Source organism: Trichechus manatus, unplaced genomic scaffold, assembly GCF_000243295.1.
Source record: "Trichechus manatus latirostris isolate Lorelei unplaced genomic scaffold, TriManLat1.0 scaffold00087, whole genome shotgun sequence".
In the NCBI taxonomy this organism is placed as follows: Eukaryota; Metazoa; Chordata; class Mammalia; order Sirenia; family Trichechidae; genus Trichechus; species Trichechus manatus.
Window position 1 is genome coordinate 10,520,255 of NW_004444023.1, and position 24,813 is coordinate 10,545,067.

Here is a 24,813-nt window from a genome sequence, read left to right on the forward strand (position 1 = left end):
TGAAACCCTAATTCCAGCCCTGGGAAATACTATATAATGGTGTGCTACTAGGCATCTCTTCTCTCAATTCCGCATTCAGCCATTTCACGTTGGTATCTTGAAATCAGTCATGGTGAGAGTATTTGCACCACAGAAATGGACAAACTACATAGCAAGCTTCGGAGAATCTATTGTTAACAGTACATCACAGGAAGCACAGGTTCTCTAGTGCCTCCAGCTCTGTGTTCTTTGCTTTGTTCCTTCCCTCTAACATCCTTCCCTATTCTTCCCCCGGAAAAATCCTGTTGATATCCTAATTTTGTACTTCTAGCCCCTAGAACTGTGAGACAACACATTTCTGTTCTTATAAGCCAACCAGTTTGTGGTGCTTAGTTAAGGCAGCCCTAGGACACCAATACAAGGGTTTCTGGGATGGGCACCCCTTTCCCTTCCCACTCCTGGAGATTAAGTTGCCTCCTGGGCCTGCGGCCCCCGCCCACTACCACCAAGGAGCATGGGGCCAGGCCACCACAGCTGCTGAGCTTTTATTTGGACCCACGAACAGCGTGGGGATTAGACTGGGACAGGAGTGCGTGATCCTGTGTAGAAGGGACCTGCAACAGATTGGGGTTACTGACCGTCAAAGCAGAGGGGAAGACCCTGGGGCAGGGAGAGACTAGACTGCTTCCCTGTTCCCAGGGGTCCCTGGTGCTTCTGGGTATGTGCGTGGTGGTGGAGTTGGCAAGTTATCATGATTGGCATAATGGCGGGGGGAGGGTGAGAAGGCAGGAATGGATCAGATGGTGGGGCAGGGGAAGGGTTAGTGGTAGAGGAGGCTTCGAGATGGGACTGGGCTTGGCTTGGGCCAGGGTGAGGAGTCTGGGATCAGTGCCGAGAGTCCAGGTCTAGCCAGGGGCTTGGCGGTGGCGATCAGGGCGCAGGCGGGTGTCTCACTCGATCAGGGGGCCTCAGCGAGTGCCACTGAGCAATAGGCCGCCGGGGGTTGGCCAGCATGTCCGCCCAATGCCGCAGGCCAGCCCCGCCGACGACTGCCCCCACCGCCACCCTTCCGATGGCCTCGTTCTTGCCCAGTTTGTCGTAGTCCAGCACGGTCAGCTCCACCTGTACCTTCTGGGGTGGATGGGGGAGGAAGAGACGGTGGGTGCGTGGGGGAAGGAGGCACGGGGGAGGGGCTTAGTTATCGTTGCTAAGGGTACCTTCTTCCTAGCAACCAGAGTTCTAAGGAGCCGTACTAGGCCCTTTGGCTAAGACTTGGCCTGGAGCTAGGGACAATGGCAGGGGTAGGAGGCGGGAAGGATGGAGACCCCTATAGTTAAAGAGATGCCCTGGAGTTTTTCTTTCTCGCAGCTATATATCTAAGGAGATATGAGCTCCATTACGGAGCCCTGTTATGCGTTGGGCTGCTAACCTAAAGACTGGTAGTTCAAACCCACCCAGCTGCTCCGAAGGAGAAAGACCTGCGGGTCGGCTTCTGTAAAGTTTACAGCCAAGAAAATCCTATGGGGCAGTTCTACTCTGTCACATGGGGTCATTATAAGTCAGAATCTACTTGATTCTAACTAACAACAAGAGCTCCACTGCCTGGGGGGTTTTAGGAACCTCCTTAGAGATCAGCCTTCTAAGGAGTAAACCTTCAGGACCCTGAAATAGGCGGAGAGGCCAGGTCTTACCCAGTTTCTAAAGGTTTGCTGGGAGGTGTTTTTGTGCTTCCTAAGGGGGCAGGACACTCTGATCTTCATTAGACCAATTTTAAGGAAACATTCTTCAGTGAGTGAGGCTTCCTGTTCCTCGTAGGAGGAGAGATTGAGAATCCAACTTCATACCTCCAGGACCTGGTTTCTAGGGAGTTGCTAAGGTGACTCCTTTCCCCTAGAAATGAGGGTTTCTAAGGGCCTGGGGCTCTTGGGGAAGGAAGAGCTGCAGGGCCAGGGCAATGGGCAGGCCTAAGCTCACCTGGACCTGGTCACAAGGCACCTCAAAGCTGAAAGCCTCGTTGTAATAGGGGTTCAGAGTGTTCTTCTTGATGGTTGTTTTCTTCTTCCGCACCTTTTTGCCTCCCTGGAGCAGGTGGACCTTGACATAGGGATCTGGGGAGAGGGACAAATTGTCTCACAGCCCACCCTTGCCATCTTAATCCAGGAAGATCCAAAAGGGGGTAATGAATGAAACACTTCTTTGGACTCACATGCACCTGTTAGATCTTCCTCCCTCCTTGGCAATATCTAATGTAAATTCTCCCACAGCATTGTGGGCCCCCCAAGGGTATCCCCCCAATATACTTTTGGGGCCCATGCACCTTCAGGACCTTAGCCGGAGAAACTCCCCACCTCTGTTTCCTTGCTTTCCACACACCTGACAATCCCCCCACATCCATCTTCTTCAGGTTTTTAGCCTCCAGGACGATGACCGTGAGCTTCCCTGCCGTGGGGACATAGCGGAGGGAGAAGCAGATGTCTCCTAGTTTCTCTTGCTAAAAGAAGGAAAAGGACCTGCAGTGCCATGGATCGGTTTTGTGTGGGCTTTCTCGCCATGGTCTGGTAACTGCCACCCAGGTGATTGGGTGGGACTGTGCAAATGGGATAGTTGTGGTCCACCAAGGGTATTGGTCAGCTTTGTCTTAAAAAGAGAGCCAATTCAGAGCGGGGAGAGGATCCCACCACCACCAAGGAAGAAGAGCTAGCGCATCCATCTTTTGGACCCAGGATCCCTGTGCTGAGAAGCTCCTGGAACCAGGAGATGGAGAGACAGAGAGCTGTAACACAGCAGACGGTGAGAAGCGGTGGCAGAGAAATGATGGCAGGAGAGATTGGCACAGTAGGCTTCCTGGCCCCTGGGGCCAGAAAGCTGAGTGCCTTTGGGCCAAGGCTTACTGGCGGAGTGGGGTGCCTGTGGGAACTTATCTCCTGAGCTAAAAGAGCCTTGTAACACTTGCCCTAACTGAGGGCCTGAGAGGCATACCTGTGAGCATGGCTGAGAAGAGGCTGTGCTGATGGAAGAACTGTATCCTGAACCTGAATTATAACCTGTCACTTCCCTAATAAACTCCATAATCACGAGCATTGTTTGTCAGTTCTCTGTGGCCATTGCAATGACTTATCGAATACAGCAGAGTAGTAGAGAGTGCTGTGAGAGGGATGGTTGGTGTCAGAATTGGTAAAGACAGCGGAGAGAGGAGGCATGTCTGACCTCTGCCTCATAGGAATCAGCCTTGGGATGTTGATCTTGATTCTCCTTCCCCCTTATGAAGTTAGAGGAGGTCAGACACCTCCTTCACGCCATTTTTTACAGACCCCATCACCAGAGCCCCTGAGCCACACGTCCATCCTCTCTGCCCACCTTTCTTCCCTCTTCCTTGCCTTGGAATGGAATGGTCCAGAGTTAAGTTCCTAGTGGTACAATCCAAGGAGGAGGGTGGGGCGTTAATTTACCGGAAAGGTCCTGGGAGCTTCTGATTGGTCGGGGTTGAGGTGGAGGGGCCTAGCCGGGCGTGGCTGGGGGTGCTCACCTCCTCCCGTGGAGCTGCCTGCAGCTGCCGCCAGGCCAGAACTGACCGCCCCAAGTCCACAGAGCTCATGGGGACCCGCACCTCTCCGATGGCATCGTTGCGGGAGAAGCGGTCGAAGTCGTACACAGCCATGACCAGCACTCTACCCCCCAGCTCCACGTAGGGGACCTGGGAGAGGAGAATAGGGAGTCAGAGAGAGGAACAGGGCACAGAACTTCAAGGTGAGGGCTTCAAGTGAGGCCCCAAGGATCCAGGGGGTAGTCAATGGAACCCAAGTGGGAAAGTTCAGGGGTCCACGGGAACAAATCAGGGGTCCTAGAACACAAATGGGGCAGCCCAGGGTCCCAGGGAACAGTCCAGGGGTCAACGTAACCCAAAAGGGACAGCCCAGGGTCCCAAGGAACGGTCCAAAGGCCACTGGAACCCAAATGGGACAGTCCAGAGTCCCAGGCAACAGTCCAGGGGGCTATGGAAACCAGATGGGACAGCACAGAGGCCCATGGGAAGAAATCAGGAAATCTGGAACCTAAATGGGACTGTCTAGGGTCCCAGGGAGCAGTCTAGGGGTCAGTGGAACTCAAATGGGACAGCCCAGGGGTCACTGGAGCCCAAATGGGACAGCCCAGGGGTCACTGGAACCCAAACTGGACAGCCCATGGGTTCATGAGTACAGTCCAGTGGTCAATGGAACCCAGATGGGCAGCTCAGGGTCCAGGGGAACAGCCCGGGGGTCAGTTGCACCTTAAAGGGACAACCCAGGGTCCAGTGCAATAGCACCTGGAGCTGGTAGCTGCCACCTGGGCTGTGTCTGCTTCGAGAAAAGCTGAAGGGCTGGGTCTGCAGTATTCCAGGGACTAGATGCAGGCTGCCTAGTATCGGGCCCTGAGGGCAAGAGCTAACCTTGAAGGCAAAGTTCTCCCCGAAGTGTGGGTTCAGTGTTTGCCGATGCACCTTGGTCTCATACCGCCTCCGTTTGTCCGGCAGGAGGTAGACCCGCACGTAGGGGTCTGAGGAACCACCCAAGTCCAAGGCAGCCAACCCCTCGGCCTGCAGGATGCCCACCAGCAGCTGTGGGATGTCCAGGCACAGTGAGGAGGGAATATTAGTCTTAGCTGCCCTTCTAGGTCATCCTCCAGGAAGGGCTGGGATCCCCAAGACACTCTTCTCCAAAACACTCCTCCTCCACCACACATACCTGGCCACTCTGGAAATCATAATCCAGTGAGTATTGCAGCCGTCCTAGTTCATGCTTCTCTGCCGCCTGCTGTCCTGGTCTGGGTGGTGCTGGGTCCAGCTCCTCCACTTCTGGCTGTACCTTAGGGATCCACGGGCAAAGGAAGGTGAAGTCTTCCCCTGGTAGGGGTATCCTCCATGCCCAGAAGCCAAAGGAGACTCAACAGATCCTTTGGGCCATATCTGATCGCTTGCAGGCTACGTAGGGTCAGTGTTTGATTAGTGATGTTTGCCATGGGAAGGGAATTAACAGGTGATACCGTGCTGTGTGTTTGTTGATGTTTGACTAGTGATGTCTGCCACAGCAGGGAAAAGGCAAGTGGTAACACATGTGCAGTGCGTTTGTCATTCCTAGGCTAGAACAATAGCGCTGATAATGTCCTATTGACTACAAGAAGGATGCAAGAGATTTTATTTCGCATGCTAATAAAATGGTTGTCTAAAATGCCATGTTGGTTAGTGATTTTGCCACAGCAAAACATGGAGGAGAAACAGCATATTTAATGTGCATTTGCCATTGTAAACTAGAATAACAACATCAAAAGGCTTCTCCTTAACCTAGGCCAGCAATTCTCAAAATTTATTGTGAATAAGAATTCTCCTGAGTAGCTTGGTAAAATGCAGATTCCTGGGGTCACCCCTTTAGAGATTCTGATTCAGTAGGTCTGGTGCAGGGTCCAGAATTTGCATTTCAACAAGTACTATACTCCAAGTGATTCTGATGCAAATGGTCTTTGAACACCATTGGCTTAATGGATAGGGATAGAGGCTGGATACTAGAACCCTAAAGCATGCCCCTTATGGGTAATAATAATAATAATAGCAATTTTTGAGAAGGAAGAGGCAGGAAATACTAGTTATGATCATGGACTTGAGGCTCAGAGAGGGGCAGTGACTTTCTCAAGGTGACACAGCTGGAAAATGGTCCCTCTAGGTTGGAAACCTAGGACCCTCTGGGCCCCAATGCTTGGATCCTTGAACCTGTGGTCTTTTATTTTCCACTCCAATGGCTGCACCAGCCTCCTCCATGGTCTCCTGGCCCCATATCTGTCCTCCATACAGGTTCCAGAGGATTTTTCCTAACACCCATCTGACCCTGTCCCTCTCCTGCTCAAAACTCTTCCATGGCTCCTAATCACCTTCGTTATATGGACACTGCTGATTACTCCAGATTCTTCATTCTACAACGCAGTATATAATATACTATATATATAATACAAACTTAAACCACTTGCCATTGATTCTACCTTGACTCATGGTGTTCCCACATGTGTCAGAGTAGAACTGTGCTCCGTAGGGTTTTCAATGGCTGATTTTTCAGAGGTAGATCACCAGGCCTTTCTTCTGAGTCATCTCTGGGTGGATTCGAACTGCGAACCTTTCAGTTAGTAGATGAGTGTATTAACTGTTTGCACCACCCAGCGACTCCATATATTATATGCTGTTGTTACGTGCTGTCGAGTCTATTTTCGACTCATAGTGATCCCATGTGACAGAGAAGAACTGTCCCATAGGGTTTTCTAGGCTGTAATCTTTATGGGAGCAGACCACCAGGTCTTTCTCCCATGGAGCCACTGGGTGGGTTCAAACTGCCAACCTTTTGGTTAGCAGCCCAGCCCAGAGCTTAACCATTGCACCACCAGGGCTCTGTTATATAGTACATACATACACACATATATATCTGTGACCTTGAGAAATTCACTGTCCCTCTCTGAGCCTCAAGTCCATGATCATAACTAGTATTTCCTGTCTCTTCCTTCTCAAAAATTGCTATTATTATAGAATACATACGTATTCTCCAAATATGCCTTAGAATCTGGATTCCAGTTCTTACCACATGCCTTTCTTCTGCCTAACCCATTGCCGTTGAGTCGATTCTGACTCATAGTGACCCTGTAGGACAAAGTAGAACTGCCCCGTAGAGTTTCCAAGGAGTGCCTGGTGGACTCAAACTGCTGACCTTTCAGTTAGCAGACATAGCTCTTAACCACTATGCCATCAGGGTTTCCTTCTTCTGCCTAGAAGGTCCTTTTCCCTGCTCTTGGTTAGCTCTGTTTGTCCCTTGAGTCTCAGAGCAGAAGTCACTTCCTCCAGGAAGCCTTCTCTGGCCCTCTAGGCTATCAGGTGTCTTCCCTGAGCTCCCATAATGCCCTGTACTGCCTCTAATATGGCACATATCACCCTGCACTCTGAATGTCTGTCAGTGTCTGACTCCCCCACCAGATTGGAAGCTTCTTGAGCACAAGTAACAAGGTCTGATCCATCTCCAGATCCCCAGAGTCCAGTCAGGGATGAACCGACACAATAGCCACAACAATGGACTCAAACATACCAACTATCACGAAGATGGCACAAGACTGGGAAATATTTTGTTCTGTTATACGTAAAGTCTCCATGAGTCAGAGCCAACTTGATGGCAACTAACGACCACAGGAGGGAAGGGAGCAGAGCCTGAAACTGGCTGGGCCATTGAGGGGGGCGGGGCTATGGGAAGAGGCAGGGTTGCAGGGCTGGGCCAGGCCACACCTTGTCTATATAACTCCGACCCAGCTCCTTCACTTCCTGCAGGTGGACCTGGGCTTGGGCCTGGCTCTTCTTGCCCGTCCGCCTCCGACAACGCCTCCGGAAGAGACAGAAGCAGCAGCTGAAGATGAGGAGGCCTGAGATCAGCACGACTGTGGCCAGGGCCCAGGGGGGCACTGCAGAGGGGGTGAAGACAATGTGCACTGAGGATTCCATGTGGAGTCTGGAATCCTGGCCTTGTTTTCCCTTCAGTCATTTCCATTCCACTTCATTCCCGTGTTTTCCTTCCAATCAATCTCACCTACAAAGTGATTTGATGCCCTAATCCAGGCTGACACTATCGAATTTTCTTTCCTATTAGTTCCACCTCCCCTTTCACTCCCATTCTAATTTCTGCTCTACCCTGTTGCTTTTAGAAGAAGCCCTGCCCCTCCCAGGGCCTCAGTTTCTCCAACTGTAAAGAGAAGGAAGAGGTGGATCTTCCAATTCTCCAATCCAAGATTCCATTCCATTCCACATCCCTTTATCTGATTCCGGTTTTTTTGCAAACCTGCTCCTTTTCCCCATTTCTTTCAGATTCCAGCCCAGGACTCTGACCTAAAATCCCACCCGGATTTTCCAGCCCTCCAGCCAGAGTACACGCTTCCGAATCCCGCCCCTGGAAATCCTGGCCAGCCTTTTTGTCCGCTCTGACTCCAGGTCTCGCTCACCAGGACCGTAGCTGATGCGGCTGGAATCAGGAGGCGCGTCGGGAGCTGGAGGCCCCGAGGTTGGAGGCTCCGGGAACATGGCGGCGGCGTCCTACAGTCCTTTCTGCAGAGGCACCCAGGCGCCCTAGCCCCCCACTCCCAACCCAAGCAACCCATTGAAGCCGCCGGACAACAAAGAACTACAACTCCCATCGGCCTCCTGGGCGGACGGCCGCGCACAGACCGGCCGTCCAGCGCGAGGCATGCTGGGAGTTGTAGTTCCAGGACCCAGTTTCAGTTCCTCCCCGCGGCGGAGGGCGGGCGCTAGGAGTTGGGTTCTAGGACCTAGTTCCATACTAAGGGAACGCCACTTCCCTTCAAGGCACCCTCAGTACTCCCGGTGATTTCTGCCCCTCCCTCCCCCAGGACTTTAACCGGAAGTAGGAGAAGGCGGGCGTGGGAACCAGCGCACCGGGTTGCTCAGAGCAACGGCTGGCTCCTCTCAGGCGGAGCGGGGGCACCACTGGTTGGTTGCCCGGGCAACGGACTGTTGCCACGACAACGGGCGGGGCTTACGCACAGAAGTGGAGTCTGGGCGGGGCAGGCTCCCTTCAGGCCCTTGGGCGTGGGACCCCAGACGCGGATCCTCGGGAAAGTGGGGAGGGGGGCGGTCTGTGGTCCATGCGTCCGTCCGTCCGTGCGCCCATATCTGGCTCCTCCCTCCACATCTGGCCCTGGTAGCTGAGACTCAGGTTCCCCTCCTTTCCCTACTCTTGGAGGGGGTGGGCGGCTGCCTGGTGCCTCTCCTGGACCCGCACACATATCTGGGCCTGTTCGTCTCTCCCGCACACCCCAATCTTTGTCTTTACATCTGTTCTCGTGACCGCTTCGTTCTCCGCTTTTCTCTTGACTCCCAATAGATGTCTCTTCTTATGTCTGTCTGTCTCCCATCGGTCTCTCCCCTACCCCCCGCCCATCTTCGTCTCTCTCACCCTCCGCCTGCGGTCAGGTCTCTAGCTCCCAGGGCCCTTTCCCCCCACCCTGTTTGTCTGCCTCCACACCTATCTTCTCTCTAAATCCCAATCGCCCCTTTCCAGGCTCCAACCTTCCTGCTCCCTCTCGGTCCCCCTCAGTGAACGCACCCTCTGAGGGTCCTCTATCGATAGGAGTAAGGATGGGGCTCAGGAAGGGGGTCCCAGCGGCTCCTACCTGGTCGGCGGCTGCACGGACCGTTCTGGGAGACACTGAGGCGCTGGCCCCGCCCGGACCCCGCCCCCGCAAGCGGGCGGCGCTGTCCTGGGTGCTGATCGAGGCTGAGAGGAGCTGGCGTGTGTGTACGTGTGTGTGTTTGTGTGCGCGCGCGCGCGCGTGTGTGTCCGTGTTCGCCCCGGGTAGGCTGAGAGCCCCACCTCTCGCCCCTCCCCCAACCAGGAACCGCGACGGCGCTCTCTGATGCTCATCCTGGTTCCCCAGTGCTTTCTGTTTTCTGGTCCACACATAGGGCATCCATCCAACGCCCCCTACAGCTCAAAGAACCAGGCGCCAGGATACCGACCCCCGGACCGGGAGCTGGAGACCCTCTCTGGAGACCCAGGCATCCAGATACACAAGCGCCACGATACCTGGCCCCAGGACCCAGAAGACCCAGGTATCCAGATACCCAGATACATTAGCTATGGGAGACTCAGCATGAAACTTCCCAATATATTGGTCCTAGTGGCACAGGCATCTCCCTACAAGCTACCCTAATTCCTGTCCCAGGAGGCAAGCCCCCACGCCTCTAGGTCCAGGAAACTCAGCCAATCCAAACCTACATTTACAGATGCAAAATTTTGGTGGCGCAACGGTTAAGCGCTCGGCTGCTAACCGAAAGTTTGGCTATTCGAACCTACTCAGCCACTGTGCGGGAGAAAAACCTGACGATTCGCTCCGGTAAAGATTACGGCCTAGAAAACCCTATGGGGCAGTTCTACTCTGTCACATGGAATAGCTATGAGTTGAAAATTGACTCGATGGCACCTAACAACAGATTCCTCCTTAGGAGTCCCTGGATGGTGCAAACAGTTAATACGCTGGGCTGCTAACCAAAAGTTTGGAGTTTTGATTCCACCCAGTGGCACCTCAGAAGAAAGACCTGGCGATCTACCTCTTAAAAATCAGCAATTGAAACTCTGTGGAGTGCAGTTCTACTCTGACACACACGGAGTCACCATGAGTTGGAATTCATTAGACGGCAACTGCTAGATTCTTCTTTATGGCATTGCTTCATGCCTAGACATCAGGAACCCCACTGCCCCCAATCCCAACATTATTTCCAGACCCAGAAATCCACCAGGGCAACCGGCATCCAGGAAAACAGTGATTTAATAAATTATAGGATAGAAGGAAAACTATGTACAGGCAGTGGGGTACAGGGGGACCTCAGGTGGAAGGAATCCCTTCAATCTCAGATTATAGAAGACTGATTTGGTTCCTAAGGAAAGTCTGAGCAGGATCTTGCCTGCCCTTGCCCCTTGGGAAGCCAGAATTCAGGGCCCTAGATACCTCCTCAAGGAGCCCTGGTGGTGCAGTGGTTAAGCACTTGGTTGCTAACTGAAAGGTCAGTGGTTGGAAACCACTAGCCGCTCCATAGGAGAAAGATGTGGCAGTCTGCTTCCATAAAGATTACAGCCTTGGAAACCCTATGGGACATGTCTACTCTGTCCTGTAGGGTCACTATAAGTTGGAATCAACAGCAGTGGGTTTGGGAATTCCCTCCTCCCTAGAACCCAGGAATCCAGGTTTCAGTCCCTATCCTTGAGACCCAGGGCCCCAGCCTCCTTCTCCCTCAAGAAACTAGGAAATCCAAGCTCTCGTTCCTCTCTTCCTTCAAGGAACCAGGAATCCAGGTCCTCATCCCTCACCTCCCACACGATTCAGGAGTTCAAACCCACCAGACCCCCTCTCCCCCAGGGAAATGGAAGTGTGAGTTTCCAGTCCTTCCTCCTGCAGGACCCAAGAGTCTGGGACCCCAGCCCTCTGCTTTCCCAGGGATCCAGGAATCTGGACTCAAGTGAGGGCTGAATGCTTCAGTCTGGCTGGGCTGGGGTCTCAAGCCCTCAGGCAGCCTAGACCTCACACTTGTGGGCCTGGATTGCAGCCACATTCTCACACAGCAGATCAGCCACGTTCTCATACATGACTTCTTCCTCCTCTGGGGCTGGGTGTGACTGTTGCAGGAACCGCAGGATGCACTGGTGCAGGAACACATACTGGGCCTGGGTAGGGGGCACAGGGAGTGAAGGATGGCCTCTGCCAGCTTTCCCCCAGGGCTCCCACAGCCCGCTCCTCCCTATGCCCCCTAGAAACACCATTACCTCGGTCTGAACCATCAAGGGACGGCTTCCTCTCATCTTTCTCACAAAGTTGAAAGGCCCCACGAGACCCTCACACTCCAGCTGCTGGAGCAAGACATCCAGGGCGATGAGGGTGCCAGTGCGGCCCACACCAGCGCTAGGTGAGGACAAGGAAGGGGTCAGGCCACAGGAGGGATGTCATGCATTGAACTGTGTTCCCCAAAAAGATATATTGAAGTCCTCATAGGGTCACCATGAGTCAAGGGCAGTTAACAACAACAATAACGCCTAATGAGACAGATATTCCTGGGTGCAAATGGTTAACACATTTAGCTGCTAACCAAAAGGTTGGTAGTTTGAGTTCACCCAGAGTTACCTCGGAAGAAAGACCTGGTGATCTACTTCCAAAAAAATCAGTCATTGAAAACCCTATGGGGCATAGTTATACTCTGATACACATGGGGTCACCATGAGTTGGAGTCAACAGCAACTGGTTAAACCCCCGGTACCCGTGAACATGACCTTGTTTGGAAATAGGGTCCTTGAAGATTTTATCAGTTAATATGACTTATTTCACTCAGCATAATGTTTTCAAGGTTCATCCATGTCACATCAGGACTTTATTTCTCTTTACGGCTGAATAATAATTCCATTGTGTGTATATACAACATTTTGTTTATCCAATCATCTGTTGATGGACATTTAGGTTGTTTCCACCTTTCGGCTGTTGTGAATAGTGCTGCAGTAAACATTAGTTTACCTGTGTCTGTTTGTATTCTCGCTTTCAGTTCTTTTGGGTATATGCCTAGGAATGGAATTGCTGGATTGTATGGTATTTCTATGTTTAACTTTTTGATCATTGTTCCCTTCGTAATCTGCTTTACTATCCCCTTATCTCCTGCCTCCTCCTCCCCCTCCTCCCCCTTCTCTTTGACCTCCTCCCCAATTTCTGAGGATCGAGGTAACACCATTATCTGAGTCCCAAAGGGGGGTCCTATCAAAGGGGGGAGTCCTTGGTAGGTCCTTACCTGCAGTGCACAATGGGTGGACCACCCCCCATGTTCTGGTCGAGCCATTTCCGAAGCACCTTCCAGAAGGCCAGCAAGGGATCTGGGGAGTGGGGGACGCCATGATCGGGCCAGGCTATGTAGTGGAATTGACGTACAGACAGAGCCTTCTGCTCTTCCACCTAGAGGAAGGGCAGATTGGAGAGGGGGAGCTCATAGGCTAAGGAGCCTTGGGGTGGGTCTGGGTGGCCAGTTTCTATGGCCTGTGGGGAAATGCTTGCTCACATTGGGGTCCCTTGGGGGAGTGAGCAGAACATTAGACCCCATGGAGAGTTCTGGGTTGGGGGGATGCTCGGAATGTCTTGGGGAGAAGCACTGGGAGCCAGGATGGGGCTTACGTGGAAGAGCTTCAGGTCCCGCGTAGTCCAGTTCTCTGTCACCTCCTCATCCACCAGGGTCACCTGAATGTGCCCATGAGTGCAGGGCTGAGAATCCAGAGGCCAATAATGTTCACACTTTACCTGAGGACAATGGGAAGGGGGGGTGGTTAGAGACCAGGAGTCCCAGGAAACCTACCCTCATGCATCTACTGCACTAAGAAGTAGTGACTGTTATTACGCCCATTTTACAGATGAGAAAATGGAGACTGAGCAAAGTAAAATCACTGTGGCCCTTGTATAAAAAAGTTCCCCTTGCCCTGGCAGCAAGGCAGCCCCCAAGGGCAACCAGGTATAGATTCATCACAGCCAAGAGGAGTCTTCCTTCCTGTTATAGATTGAATTGTGTCCCTCCAAAATACATGTTGGAATTCTAACCCCATAACTGTAGATGTAACTCTATGGGGCACAGTTCTACTCTGACACACATGGGGTCACCATGAGTCAGAGTTGACTCAACCACAACTGGTTTGGGTTTTTTTGGTTATACCTGTGTATGTAATCCCATTTGGAAATAGGGTTTTTTTTCTTATGTTAATGAGGCCATATCGGTGTAGGGTGTGTCCTAAACTAATCACTTCTGAGTGCTATAAACAGCAGCATAGACACAGAGACAAGGAAGAACAAAGAGGAGAAGACAGATACCATGTGAAGATTGCCAAAGAACCGAGGAATGCTGGAAGAGACGAAGATCTTCCCCCAGAGCCAACAAAGAGAGATAAAGAGAGAGCCCTCCCCTGGAGCCAGTGTCCTGAATTTGGACTTCTAGCCCCCTAAACTATGAGAAAATAAATTTCTGTTCTTTAAAGCCACCCACTTGTGGTATTTCTGTTACAGAAGCATTAGGAAATTAAGACACTTCCCAAGGTCACTGGGATCCTCTTCACACCCATACGTGGACCAGTGGATGGTCGGAGGATGGGTCAGGGGGTCCATGTTGGAGATAGAAGAAGAGCCAGAGTTGGCATCAGAGTTCAGGAGGTCAGCACCAGGACCCAGTCTGTTTTGGATTGAATTGTGTCCCTCTCAAAATATGTGTTGTAAATCTTAACCCCTGTACCTGTGGGAGGAGCCCTGGTGGGACTGTGGTTAAGCGCTTAGGCTGCTAACCAAAAGGTTGGCAGTTCGAGTCTACCAGCCGCTCCTTGGAAACCCTACCGGACAGTTCTGCTCTGTCCTATAGGTCCGCTATGAGTTGGAATCGATTCCACTGCAACGGTTTTTTTTTTTAATACCTGTGGTTATAATCCTATTTGGGAATGGAGTTTCTTTGGTATGTTAATTAGGTAGTATTAGTGTAGGGTGTGTCTTGAGTCAAACTCTTTTGAGATATAAAAGAGATTAAACAAGTAAGCAAGAAAACAGAGACGGGAAGATAGATGCTATACCACATGAAGATCACCAAGGAGCCAATGAAGATAAACTGAAGAGACAAGGACCTTTCCCCAGAGCTGACAGAGAGAGAAAGGCCTTCCCCTAGAGCTGGCACCCAACCACTCGTCTGTTAGTTTCTCATACTATGGTGGCCTGCGTGTTGCTGTGATGCTGGAAGCTATGCCACCAGTATTTCCAATATCAGCAGGATCACCGAGAGTGGATAGGTTTCAGCGGAGTTTCCAGACTCAGACTAGGAAGAAGGAACTGGCAGTCTACTTCTGAGAAAACTGGCCAGTGAAAACCTTATAAATAGCAGCAGAATGGACCGGGTAGTGATTCATTCTATTATACGTAGGGTCCATATGAGTCGGAACCCACTCGACGACGCCTAACAACAACAGAGCCTGTGCCCTGAACTTGGACTTTCAGCCTCCAAAACTGTGTGAAAATTAATTTCTGTTTATTAAAGCCACCCACTTGTGGGATTTCTGTTATAGCAGCATTAGAGAACTAAGAAACAGGTCCACTCTCACCCAACCAGACTCCACGCAGTTGGTCAGCATGACCAGGGTGTGGCTCTGTTGCTCCCACACCAAACGCCAGAAGTCACCCACCGTCTGGGCCAGGGGGCCCTGGGCTGCGATGAACTCCTGGGGGCTCCAGAGACCCTGATGGAAGAAAGAAGACAGGTCAGGGGGGCTTTGGATGGACCCCTGTGGCACTTATCCTCGAAGGCTTGCTCAGCACCCATAATGGTTAATTTTATGTGTCAACTTGGCTAGGCCTTGATTCTCAGGGCTTTGGCAGACACTGGACTGGTTGCTGTTCCAATATATAACGCAAGGTAACGCAGTGTAATCATCTTCCATGATATCATCTGAGGTGATCAACCAATCAGTAGAAAGGAGAGTTTCCTTGGAGGTGTGGCCTGCCTCCAGCATATAAATGGATGTTCTGTCAGAGCTTGCTCTCTCCCTCTCTCTTTCTCTTGATCCTGCACTCTTTGGCATGGCCTGACCTATGGATCTTAAGACGTATGCCTGCAGAGGTCTCCAGCCTGCTGCCTAACCTACAGATTTGGGACTTGCCAGCACCACAATTGAGTGAGCCATTTCCTTGAGGTAAATTTCTCTCTTTATCTCTTTGTCTATCTATCTGTCTGTCTATCTATCTATCTATATCTATATATCACTGTTTTGTTTCTGTACAGAACCCAAACTAAGACAGTGCCCTTCTGGTCCCAGCTCTCAGCCACGTCCTTACAGGTATGAAGCTAGCGTTGATGTAGTCAGAGCCTGGTTCCCCATGGAGGGGCTTCAGGGGCACCCTGGACCAGTCATCTAGGAGAAAAAGGCAGTATTAGTGACGCAGAGATGGAGTGGAGAGATCCAGAGAGTCAGAGAGACGGAGGCTGAGACCCAGGGACAGAAGTTGTACAGAGGTGAAGACACGCACAGAGAACATGGAGGCTGAGAGGGACAGAGGCACCTCAGCTGGGGTGAGTGAGCCAGGGGGTTCTCAAAGGAACCCACTAGAGGGAGTTCTTTGTCTCTCCCAGGGGTTAAGAGGAGAGCACAGAAATATGGAAATGAGGATCAGGGACAGGATGTTGACAAAGTGAGGGCCAGGGACAAATCAGTGGAAATTTAAGACACACACACAAAAAAAACCAAAACCCACTGCCATTGAGTTGATGCTGACCCATGGTGACCCCATGTTTACAGAGTAGAACTAAGCTCCATCAGGTTTTCTTGGCTGTGATCTTTACAGAAGCAGATTGCCAGACCTTTCTTCCATGGCACTGCCAGCTGGGTTCAAACTGCCAACCATTCAGTTAGCAGTTAAGTACAAACCGTTTGCACCAACCAGGGACGCTAAGACTCACAGGGCAGCACGTTTCTGTAGCGATTCTTGGCATTGTTTTCTGGAGCTGAGGCCACCATGTGCGGCTGGTCATGTCCCTCCAGGGCCAGTTGCTAGGGGTGGAGGCAGAAAAGGGGTGCAGTGAGGTTGGAGTTTCTCTACCTTCCGCCAAGAACACCCCTAGAGCTCCCCTTGCCTTCCTCATCCCTCTGTCTACCCCTTGCACTATGGGTCTCTGCAGCATGCCCAAAAATAGAGCTTATGTCTGCCACTACCCCTGTGAGACATTTGAGACGATTTTGGGGAAAATGGGGGGAGGTAGGCAAGAAAGCAGGGGTCAGGGAAAACCAGTTGATCCAGAGCTGAGGGAGTTTCTTTAGGACTGGACAAAATTCCCATTACTTTTTAAAGATTTCGATGAGTTGGAAAGGTAGATAGTCGTGCCTTAGAATTTCTATCTAATCTCACAAAATATGTGTTACTGTGTTTGTTCAATCTCGACAGGCAGGTGTGAGAAGGTCTGGGATGCGGTTTGAGGGTCATGAGGGTCAGCTCAGCCCTCTCTGCTCTCTCCGCACCTGGTATTCCTCTGCAAAACCACAATTGCTGTCCTTCTCATTTTTCCTGACATGATCAGCAAAATCTTCGGCCAGGATGTCTCCTGGAAAACTATGGGGAGAGGGAGTGATATAGAAAGAAAATTTCAACTTCCTGCACTCCTAGGACAAAAGAAATGGCATTTCTTCTCCCATTTAAGGCCACTCCCTTCCTCCTTGGCTCTGGGTCCAGTACCCTCCCACCTCGGGAGCCACCAGTCATGAGTTCTTCCCTCTCTTCTGTAGCTAAAGATGCCAACAGTTAAGTTAACATGAGGTCATGTTGGAGTAAGAACTTCTAGCCTCCAGAACTGTGAGAGAATAAATTTCTATTATTTTTAATGCACAGATAGTAGTACTTGGTCACAGCTCTAGGAATCTAATAAAAACCAAAACCAAACCAATTGCCATTGAGTCAACTCTGACCCATGGCGACCCCATGTGTGTCAGAGTAGAACTGTGCTCCATAGGGTTTTCAATGGCTGTGATCTTTCAGAAGTAGATCACCAAGCCCTCCTACCGAGGCACCTCTAGGTGGATTCCAACTGCCAACATTTTGATTAGCAGCTAAGCTCTTAACGGTTTGCCCCACCCAGGGACTCCAATCCTATATGACTGTTGTGCTTATGACAAAGGAGAAGATACACAGAAAGAGGGAAGACAGTCATCCGACACCGCATGCGCAAGCCAAGGAACTCCAAGGAACACGTGGAGCTACCAGAAGCTCAGAGGCATGGCACAGAATCTCCCACAGAGCCCTCAGAAGGAATCAACACAGCTGACACCCAGATGTCGGACTTCTAGCCTCCAGAACTGCGAGGTAATAAATTTCTGTTGTTTTAAGCCACCCAGTTTGTGGTACTTTGTTACAGCAGCTCTAGGACTCTAATAAAAACCCAAACCAAACCAATTGCTGTTGAGTCAATGCCGACTCATGGCAAACCCATGTGTGTCAGAGTAGAACTGTGCTCCATAGGGTTTTCAATGCCTGGGATCTTTTGGAAGTGGATTGCCAGGCCTTCCTTCTGAGGCACTTCTCGGTGGATTAGAACTGCCAACCTTTCGACCAAAATCTGAGCACTTAACCCTTTGCACCGCCCAGGACTCCAGGAATCTAACACACTCCCCAAAACCTTCTGCTCACCTGAAGGCCAGATCCCTGGCTGCCTGTTTCTCTGGGCTCTTCTTATTCCTGGGAAAAGGACATTGGGGTGAAAGGCTCAGGGAAAGAGGCTAGGAACCAGGGGTCCTCATCCTTTCCCCCACCACCCCACCCCCAGGCGGTCAGTCCTGCCCTGAATCTTACCTCTTCTTCAGGAAGAAAACCAGCAGGCCCAGTATGAAGACAAACAGGAGAACTCCCACAATGGAGCCGACAATGACCCCTGGGGGCAGGAGGCATTGGGAGCCATTAGAGCCTAGGTCCTAGCTCCTGATCTCCCATCTCTATCCTCACCCAAAACTGTGATCAGAGTGTGTGATGTTTCATTTTATGTGCCAGTTTGGCTAGGCTGTGGTGCCTAATTGTTTGGCCAAACACTAGTGTAGATGTTGCTGTGAAGACGTTTTGTAGATGGCATTATTATCTATAATCAGTGGGCTTTAAGAAGATGACCCTGGATAATGTGGGTGGGCCTGATCCAATCAGTTGAAGGCTTTAAGAGCAAACACTGAGGTTTCTGAGAAGAGAAGGATTCTGCCTCAAGACTGTAAAGTAGAAATCCTGCTGGAGTTTCCAGCCTGCCACCTGCCCTACAGATTTTAGACTTGTCAGTCTTCACAATCACATGAGTCAATTCCTTAAAATAAAATCAATCTCTTTTTCTCTCTATATGTACATATATACACATACATGCACACACGTGTATACATGTATATATAATTTGTATATATATGTGTGTGTGTACATGTTGTTGGACTTGCCAGGCCCCACCATCACGTGAGCTAATTCCTTAAAATCAATCTCTCTTTCTCCCTCTTCCTCTCTCTCTCTGTATATACAACCTGTGTAAGGCAGAAACTTGTCAGAGAAGGAAAACACAAATATTTTCCACTAAAAGGAGAGATAGAAAAGAGGTAAGACTGCACCCTGTCAAAGGCAGAAAACTTGCGAGACTTGGAAAAACAAGGCAGTCTCATCGAGTTCTGGGTCTCACAGGTTTCACTTTATACATACACACACATGCACACACATATATACATGTATCTATAATTTGTTTTATATGTATATGTTGTTGGTGGTGATCGTTGTTGTCAAGTTGTGTGTGTTATATGTATATATACATATATATATATAGAGAGAGTGATTCCCTGGGTGGCACAAATGTTTAAGCATTTTCTACTAACCAAAAGGTTGGGGGTTTGAATCCTTCCTGAGGCACCTTGGAAGAAAGGCCTGGCAATCTACTTCTGAAAGATCTCAGCCACCGAAAACCCAATGGAGCACAGTTCTACTATGATACACATGGGGTCACCAAGAGTAGGAATCAATTCCATGGCAACTGGTAGTAGTAGTAGTTGATCTCTATCTATTTCTGTGTATCTCCTGTTGTCTCCTGTTGGTTCTGTTTCTTCTTTGGAGAACCCTGACTAATACAGAGGGCCTACAGAAAAGATGCTAGGGCAAAAAACGAAAGGCGAAATCTTCTGGATAATGCCTGGTCGGGCCCAATCCACCGTTCTTTCAATTCAAAGGTCCACCTCCCACCCACCTTTTCTCTTCGCCTCTCATTTCTCCAGGAGTCTGGTCAAAGACATTCTATCGGGCGACCTAGTCACGAAAGAACAACCCTTTCCGTCCTTGGTCTAGACCAGTGGTCCTTACCTGGGGATGATTTTGCACCCACCCCCAGGGGACATGTGACAATGTCTGGCATACTGGCATCTATGTGCAGGGGCCAGGTGTACTGCTCAACATCCTACAAAGCGCAAGACAGCCCCTACAACAGAGAATGATCCAGCCCAAAATGCCAACTGTCCCTTCATTGCAGCACTAGTCACAACAGTCAAAAGATAGAAACAACCCAACAGTCCATCCTTAGATGAATAGATAAATAAAATACAGTATGTATATACAACGGAATATTATTTAGTCACAAAAAAGAATGAAGTATTGATACATGCTACAACATGAATGAACCTTGAAAACATTACGCTAAGTGAAATAAGCCAGACAGAAAAGAGTAAATATTGTATAATTCCACTTATACTAAATAACAAGTGCAGGCAAATTCATAGAGACAGAAAGTAGATGAGAGATTACCAAGAGCTATGGAGAGGAGAAAGTGGGAAATTAGTACTTAATGGGTTCAGAGTTTCTGTTTGGGGAGATGAAAAGGTTTTGGAAGTAGATAGTGATGAAGGTTGCACAACATTGTGAATATAATTAATGTCACTGAGTTGTATGGTTAAAATGGCAAATTTTATGCTATATGTATTTTTATAATTTATTTTATTTGTTGTTCAGAATATGCACATCAGAACATACACCAATTAAACAGTTTCTACGTGTACAATTCAGTGACACTGATTACAATGCAACCATTCTCACCCTCCTTTTCCAAATTATTCTTCCCTTGTTAACATAAATTTACTACCCCTTAAGTTTCCTATCTAATATTTCAAGTTGCTGTTGTCAATTTGATCCCACATAGATAGTTCTTAAAAGAGCACAATGCTCAAGGCAGACATTCTTTACTAGTTAATCCAAACTATAGTTTGGTTTTAAGAAGACTTCAGGGGATATTTTTGGTTTAAGGTTTAAATATTATCTCAGGGCAATAGTTTCAGGTGTTCATTCGTCCAGCCTCCATAGCTCCAGAATGTCTGAATTCCATGGGAATTTGAAATTCTGTTTTGCGTTTTCTCTCTTTTTTCTTCTATAGAATCTTTTATCAAAACGCTCAGTAATGGTAGCCAGGCACCATCCTGTTCTTCTGGTCTTATGGCAAAGGGAGAAGTTGTTCATGGAGGCAATATGTTATATATATATTTTACCACAATAATTTTTTTTAAGTGTCCCAGATAGGAGACCCAATCTTATAAGAGGCCCTGGTTCCTAGGACATAAGTGACTGTCCCAAAGATTGGGGCCCAGTGAGGCCTGCAGCCATGGCCATGGTACCTGGTCAGACTCCTCCTGGGTGTGAAATTCAGATTTCTTCAAGTATCCCATTGCTGACTATAAAATGGGGTAGCCACTTTGGAACATGATTTAGTAGTTCCTCAGACAGTGAAACAGAGTTACCATATGACCCAGAAATTCTGCTTCTAGGTATATACCCAAGAGGATTGAAAAATCTGTACACAAATGTTCCTAGCAGCATTATTCTTAATAACCAAAAAGTGGAAACAACCCCAATACCCATCAAATGGCAAACGGATAAACAAAATGTGCTAAGGCAGTCCCTGACTTACAACATATTTAAGTTATGACGAACTGAACTTATAACCAATCACCTTTTTTTTTACGTTATCATTAGTAATATATACTACATACATTGTTGCAGCACATGATTTGCTGATGTTATTATTCTCAGATGTTCACTCACAGATGTTTCCAAACCCCCAAAGACAAATAAAGATCAGGTTTATAAAGATACTGATAATAAACCCTTTAAGGATCCATGGGATATACAATGTCCCATCCACTTTTTCCACCTCTCAGGTCTCTTGGGACTCTACTTTTCCTGCTAAAAGTATTCACTGCCCTCCATTTGGGACTTGTGTAATTGTGAAAGAAACATTCATTAAAGCAAAATAGCTGGGATATCAGGCTTAAACGTGAGTTAGTGTATCCAGGAAGTGTGACTGGATAAAAATTTTGTTTGTTTTGACTTTTGTACAACTAGATAAGCCTTGTAAGCATATTTATGGGTTCCTGTGTAATAGTTAGGGTGCTGGTGGGTTTTGTTTTGTTTTTGTGTATATGTCATGTTTGGAAAACCAGAGGTGCCCAGTGTACCCCAGTGGAAGGCACCCCGCAATACATCCTGCCACCCCGGTCTGGTGAGACAGGCCGGTGCCCACTAATCATGGTGCCAGAGAAACCCTTGAGTTTTGTGGTAACATGTATTCCCACATCGTATTTCTCAAAATCCATGCTACCAATCAAAAATGTAAACACACTCCATGACTCAGCATACTTCCATTAATAAAAACACATGGTATATAAAAAAAATTCAAAGCGGAAAATAATAGGGTCTTGAAGGGGTTAAAAGGCAATAATAATGGAAACTAAAAAAAAAAAACAAAAAAAGGTAATCAACTTACCTCAGAACTGACTTACGACAGAGTCTTCAAAACGGAACCCCGTCGTAAGTTGGGGACTACCTGTGTATCCATACAATGGCATGTTTTTCAGCCGTTAAGAAAGAATGAAGTGCTGATACATGCTACAACATAGACGATCCTTTAAAACATTGTGCTTAATGAAAGAAGTCAGAGACGAAGAGTCACACATTGTGTGACTCCATTTATATGGAATATCCAGAATAGGTAAATCCATAGAGAGAGAAAGTAGATTAGTGGTTGCCAGGGCTGGGAGCACAGTTCTACTCTGACACACATGGGATTGCCATGAGTTGAAACTGACTCTACGGCAACTAGTTTTAGGGTTGAGAGGGAATGGGGGGTTAGGGGGTAACAGTTCAAGAAGACAGGGTTACTTTTCGGGGTGATGAAAATATTCTAAAATAGATGTGGTGATGGTTTCACAACTCTGTGAGTAAACTAAAGGCCATTCAGTTGTACACTTTAAATGGATAAATTGTATGGTATGTAAATCGTAGCTCAATAAAGCTGTTAAAAAAACAAACAAACAGAAGATAAACAGTAAGAACCCCATAGCTAGAGTGAGACTTCATCACAATAAGTTTGATGGAACCCAGTGAGGCCTCCCTCCCAGTGTCAGGTCCTGTGGGGCTTGCTCACCTGTACTCTCAGTGTAGCAGGTCATGGAGGCAGATGGCGCCCTCATTCCATCCCACACAGTTGTGACAGTGGCTAGGTAGGACTGAGCTGGCTGGAAACCCGACAAGGACACTCCACTCTCACACAAGGTTGTGTTCTGAAAGTCCTGCCTGCCCACCTGCAACTTGAAGACCTCGTAGCCTCCTGGGGGGCAAGACCAGGTCAGGATGACCCCATAACCGCCCGAGGTACTGACACAGGATGTGATGGCGACAGGGTCAGGAGCTGAGTAAAGGAAGTAAAAAGAGCCAATGAGGAGCCATCTAATGTGACTGCCCAACCAGTCATGCCAGTTCTCTGCAAACTACCCCATCCCATCCTCCTCAAACAAAAATCTATTATCTTCCTTCGTTTTCTAGTCTTCCCTCAACGCCAACAACACCACTCAAACTGGAACTTTCATGAGCTCTTGGACTCTCCATGCCATTGCAACATATCAGGTCATTACCCCATGTCCTGATGGGATTTGTAATCCATTCACTTCTCATTGCCCTCAAGGTCTGACTTAAGTAAGCCCAATCCACCAGGTACAAGTGAGGTCCATCTTACCTGTGGATGCATGAAGGCTGTGTATGAAACTGAATACATTGTTAATCTCTGCCCACACGCTGAAGTTGTACAGAGTCCCGGGTGAAAGGGCCTTCACTGTGTACTGAGTCTCATTGGTCTTGGCTGTCTGGTTGATCTTATCTCCTTGGAGATCTTTCCCCCTGTGGAGCTGTCCCCCAGTGGCCCACTGGATCCAGTATATGTAAAGATGAGAGTAAGGGTCTGTGGGGGGCTTCCATCTTAGTGTGACTGAGTTGTTGGTCTGAGTTGTGTTCAGATCTGTGACCTCATTGGGAACTGAGAGGTGAGGATTAGAAATTTAAGGGAGACGTATTCTCAATGACCCTCATACCTCATCCTGCCCACCTTTCTCCTCAAACAAAACCTGAGATTCCTCAGTCAACCAATGGCTCTAGTTTCTAAGGAGGGTTGTACCACAGAACAAGACCCTAGAAACCTAAGGATTGGCAGGACCAAGAAGGCCTCAGTTTTCTCACTCCCCAGCTCCAGCCCTTGATTCCCTCCATCATCTTTCTCAATATTCTCTCTCCTATGAGCCGCCAGGGTTGGGAACTTTCTCACTTTCAGACACATCAAGTTTCAAGATGGAGCTGTTGATTTTATTTTTCTTAGCTCAAATGGCCAAGGGTCAAAAACTTATCCCTCCATGTGAAGCTAGTTAGTAGGATGATTTTGGTTCCCCACATGTTTAGGCTGAGAGGCTAGGTCCTCTTGATTCATCTAACTCAGCATGACAAGTTGTTGTCTATTATCCAGCTGGTGATTTTGCTGAGTCCTGAGAGGTGATGCTGGGCAGTCAGGGGATGTCCTTGACCCCAAAGGTCCCATTTCCCAAAGACAGAAGAGATGGGCCCATTTTTGGGAAGTCCTGGTTGCTGAGGAAAGACACTCCCTAGTAACTTGCCAACAAGCCTGAGACTCAATAAGGTCAGGTAAGGTTCCCCAGTCCCTGAGAACACTGTGCATTTCCCAGGAGATTCCCAAAGTCTCTCATCCCTTTTCCTGTCCCCCATCTCAACAGTGCTGCACCCATGACTGGACTGTCTTATGAGTGGCTTCAGTGAGAGTCCTAGTGTCACTGCTGACCCTGTTCCTCTGGGCCCACACAGTGAAGGAGTACAAACTCCCAGCATCCAGTTCCTCAACTGTGATTCTAGTATCTGAGGTGTTTCAGTTCTGACTTCCTTTTGCCTGCCCCAGAAGTGATTTGTAAAAGATGTCTTACCTGTAGATGCATTAATCATCTTGTTTGTACTGTTGACATTGTTCCTCTCGACCCAAACAGTGAAGGTGTACAAAGTCCCAGCTTCTAGTTCCTTCACCGTGATACTGGTATCTGAGATGTTTTGGGTCCCTTGTACACTTTCCTCCCTCGACCATTGGACCCAGTAGGTGTAGGGTGGTTGGTCTGGGCCCAGGGGAGCTGTCCAGCTCAAGGTGATGGAACTGTTGGTCTGGTCCTGCATCCCAAGGCTTGTCACTCTGTTGGGGACTGGCAGAGGGAGCAGAAAGTCAGGGTTCCATGTTCCGAATCTGGAGCAAAGGGGAGATGCCCTTTCCCCTATACAGTCCTGATATCTAAAGAGAAACACTTCTAGCAAAAGGACCTAAAGCTCTGAGGTTCAGTGGTCCTTGGATGCTTGGACTTTGTCTATTTTACAGGGATAACCCCAAGGCTCCAATGGCCTCTTTTGCCCACCCTAGAAGTG

At 49.0% G+C, this 24,813-nt stretch overlaps 2 protein-coding genes across 2 annotated transcripts in view; both read right to left on the reverse strand.

The window, feature by feature from the left end:
- Positions 1–909: 909 nt before the first annotated feature.
- Positions 910–9,263, reverse strand: SYT5 (synaptotagmin 5). Its single transcript, XM_004381756.1, has 9 exons — positions 9,160–9,263; positions 7,972–8,095; positions 7,265–7,437; positions 4,701–4,820; positions 4,406–4,573; positions 3,506–3,673; positions 2,353–2,470; positions 1,954–2,087; positions 910–1,110 (listed from the first exon to the last, which is right to left on the reverse strand). The coding sequence occupies exons 2-9, from the start codon at positions 8,048–8,050 to the stop codon at positions 910–912; spliced, it is 1,161 nt and encodes a 386-aa protein (XP_004381813.1). The 5' UTR covers positions 8,051–8,095; positions 9,160–9,263.
- A 1,794-nt stretch (positions 9,264–11,057) lies between these two features.
- Positions 11,058–24,813, reverse strand: part of PTPRH (protein tyrosine phosphatase receptor type H) — a 65,910-nt gene continuing 52,154 nt past the window's right edge. Inside the window, exons 8-20 of the mRNA XM_004381899.2 lie at positions 24,330–24,596; positions 23,084–23,380; positions 22,496–22,759; positions 17,872–17,950; positions 17,710–17,757; positions 16,548–16,638; positions 15,992–16,082; positions 15,370–15,446; positions 14,640–14,774; positions 12,691–12,813; positions 12,314–12,474; positions 11,307–11,442; positions 11,058–11,207 (exon numbers count right to left, since the gene is read on the reverse strand). Of these exons, the coding sequence (XP_004381956.2) occupies positions 11,058–11,207; positions 11,307–11,442; positions 12,314–12,474; positions 12,691–12,813; positions 14,640–14,774; positions 15,370–15,446; positions 15,992–16,082; positions 16,548–16,638; positions 17,710–17,757; positions 17,872–17,950; positions 22,496–22,759; positions 23,084–23,380; positions 24,330–24,596 (1,919 nt within the window). The remainder of the gene's footprint in view (positions 11,208–11,306; positions 11,443–12,313; positions 12,475–12,690; positions 12,814–14,639; positions 14,775–15,369; positions 15,447–15,991; positions 16,083–16,547; positions 16,639–17,709; positions 17,758–17,871; positions 17,951–22,495; positions 22,760–23,083; positions 23,381–24,329; positions 24,597–24,813) is intronic.

What these genes read in the sequence shown, in the direction of transcription:
- SYT5 (XM_004381756.1), bottom strand. Translation starts at nt 8,050, where the DNA reads ATGTTCCCGGAGCCTCCAACCTCGGGGCCTCCAGCTCCCGACGCGCCT. An exon ending in CCGCATCAGCTACGGTCCTG is followed by an intron (nt 7,438 to 7,971) that starts GTGAGCGAGACC and finishes CCCCCTCTGCAG; the next exon opens with TGCCCCCCTGGGCCCTGGCC. An exon ending in ATGATTTCCAGAGTGGCCAG is followed by an intron (nt 4,574 to 4,700) that starts GTATGTGTGGTG and finishes GACATCCCACAG; the next exon opens with CTGCTGGTGGGCATCCTGCA.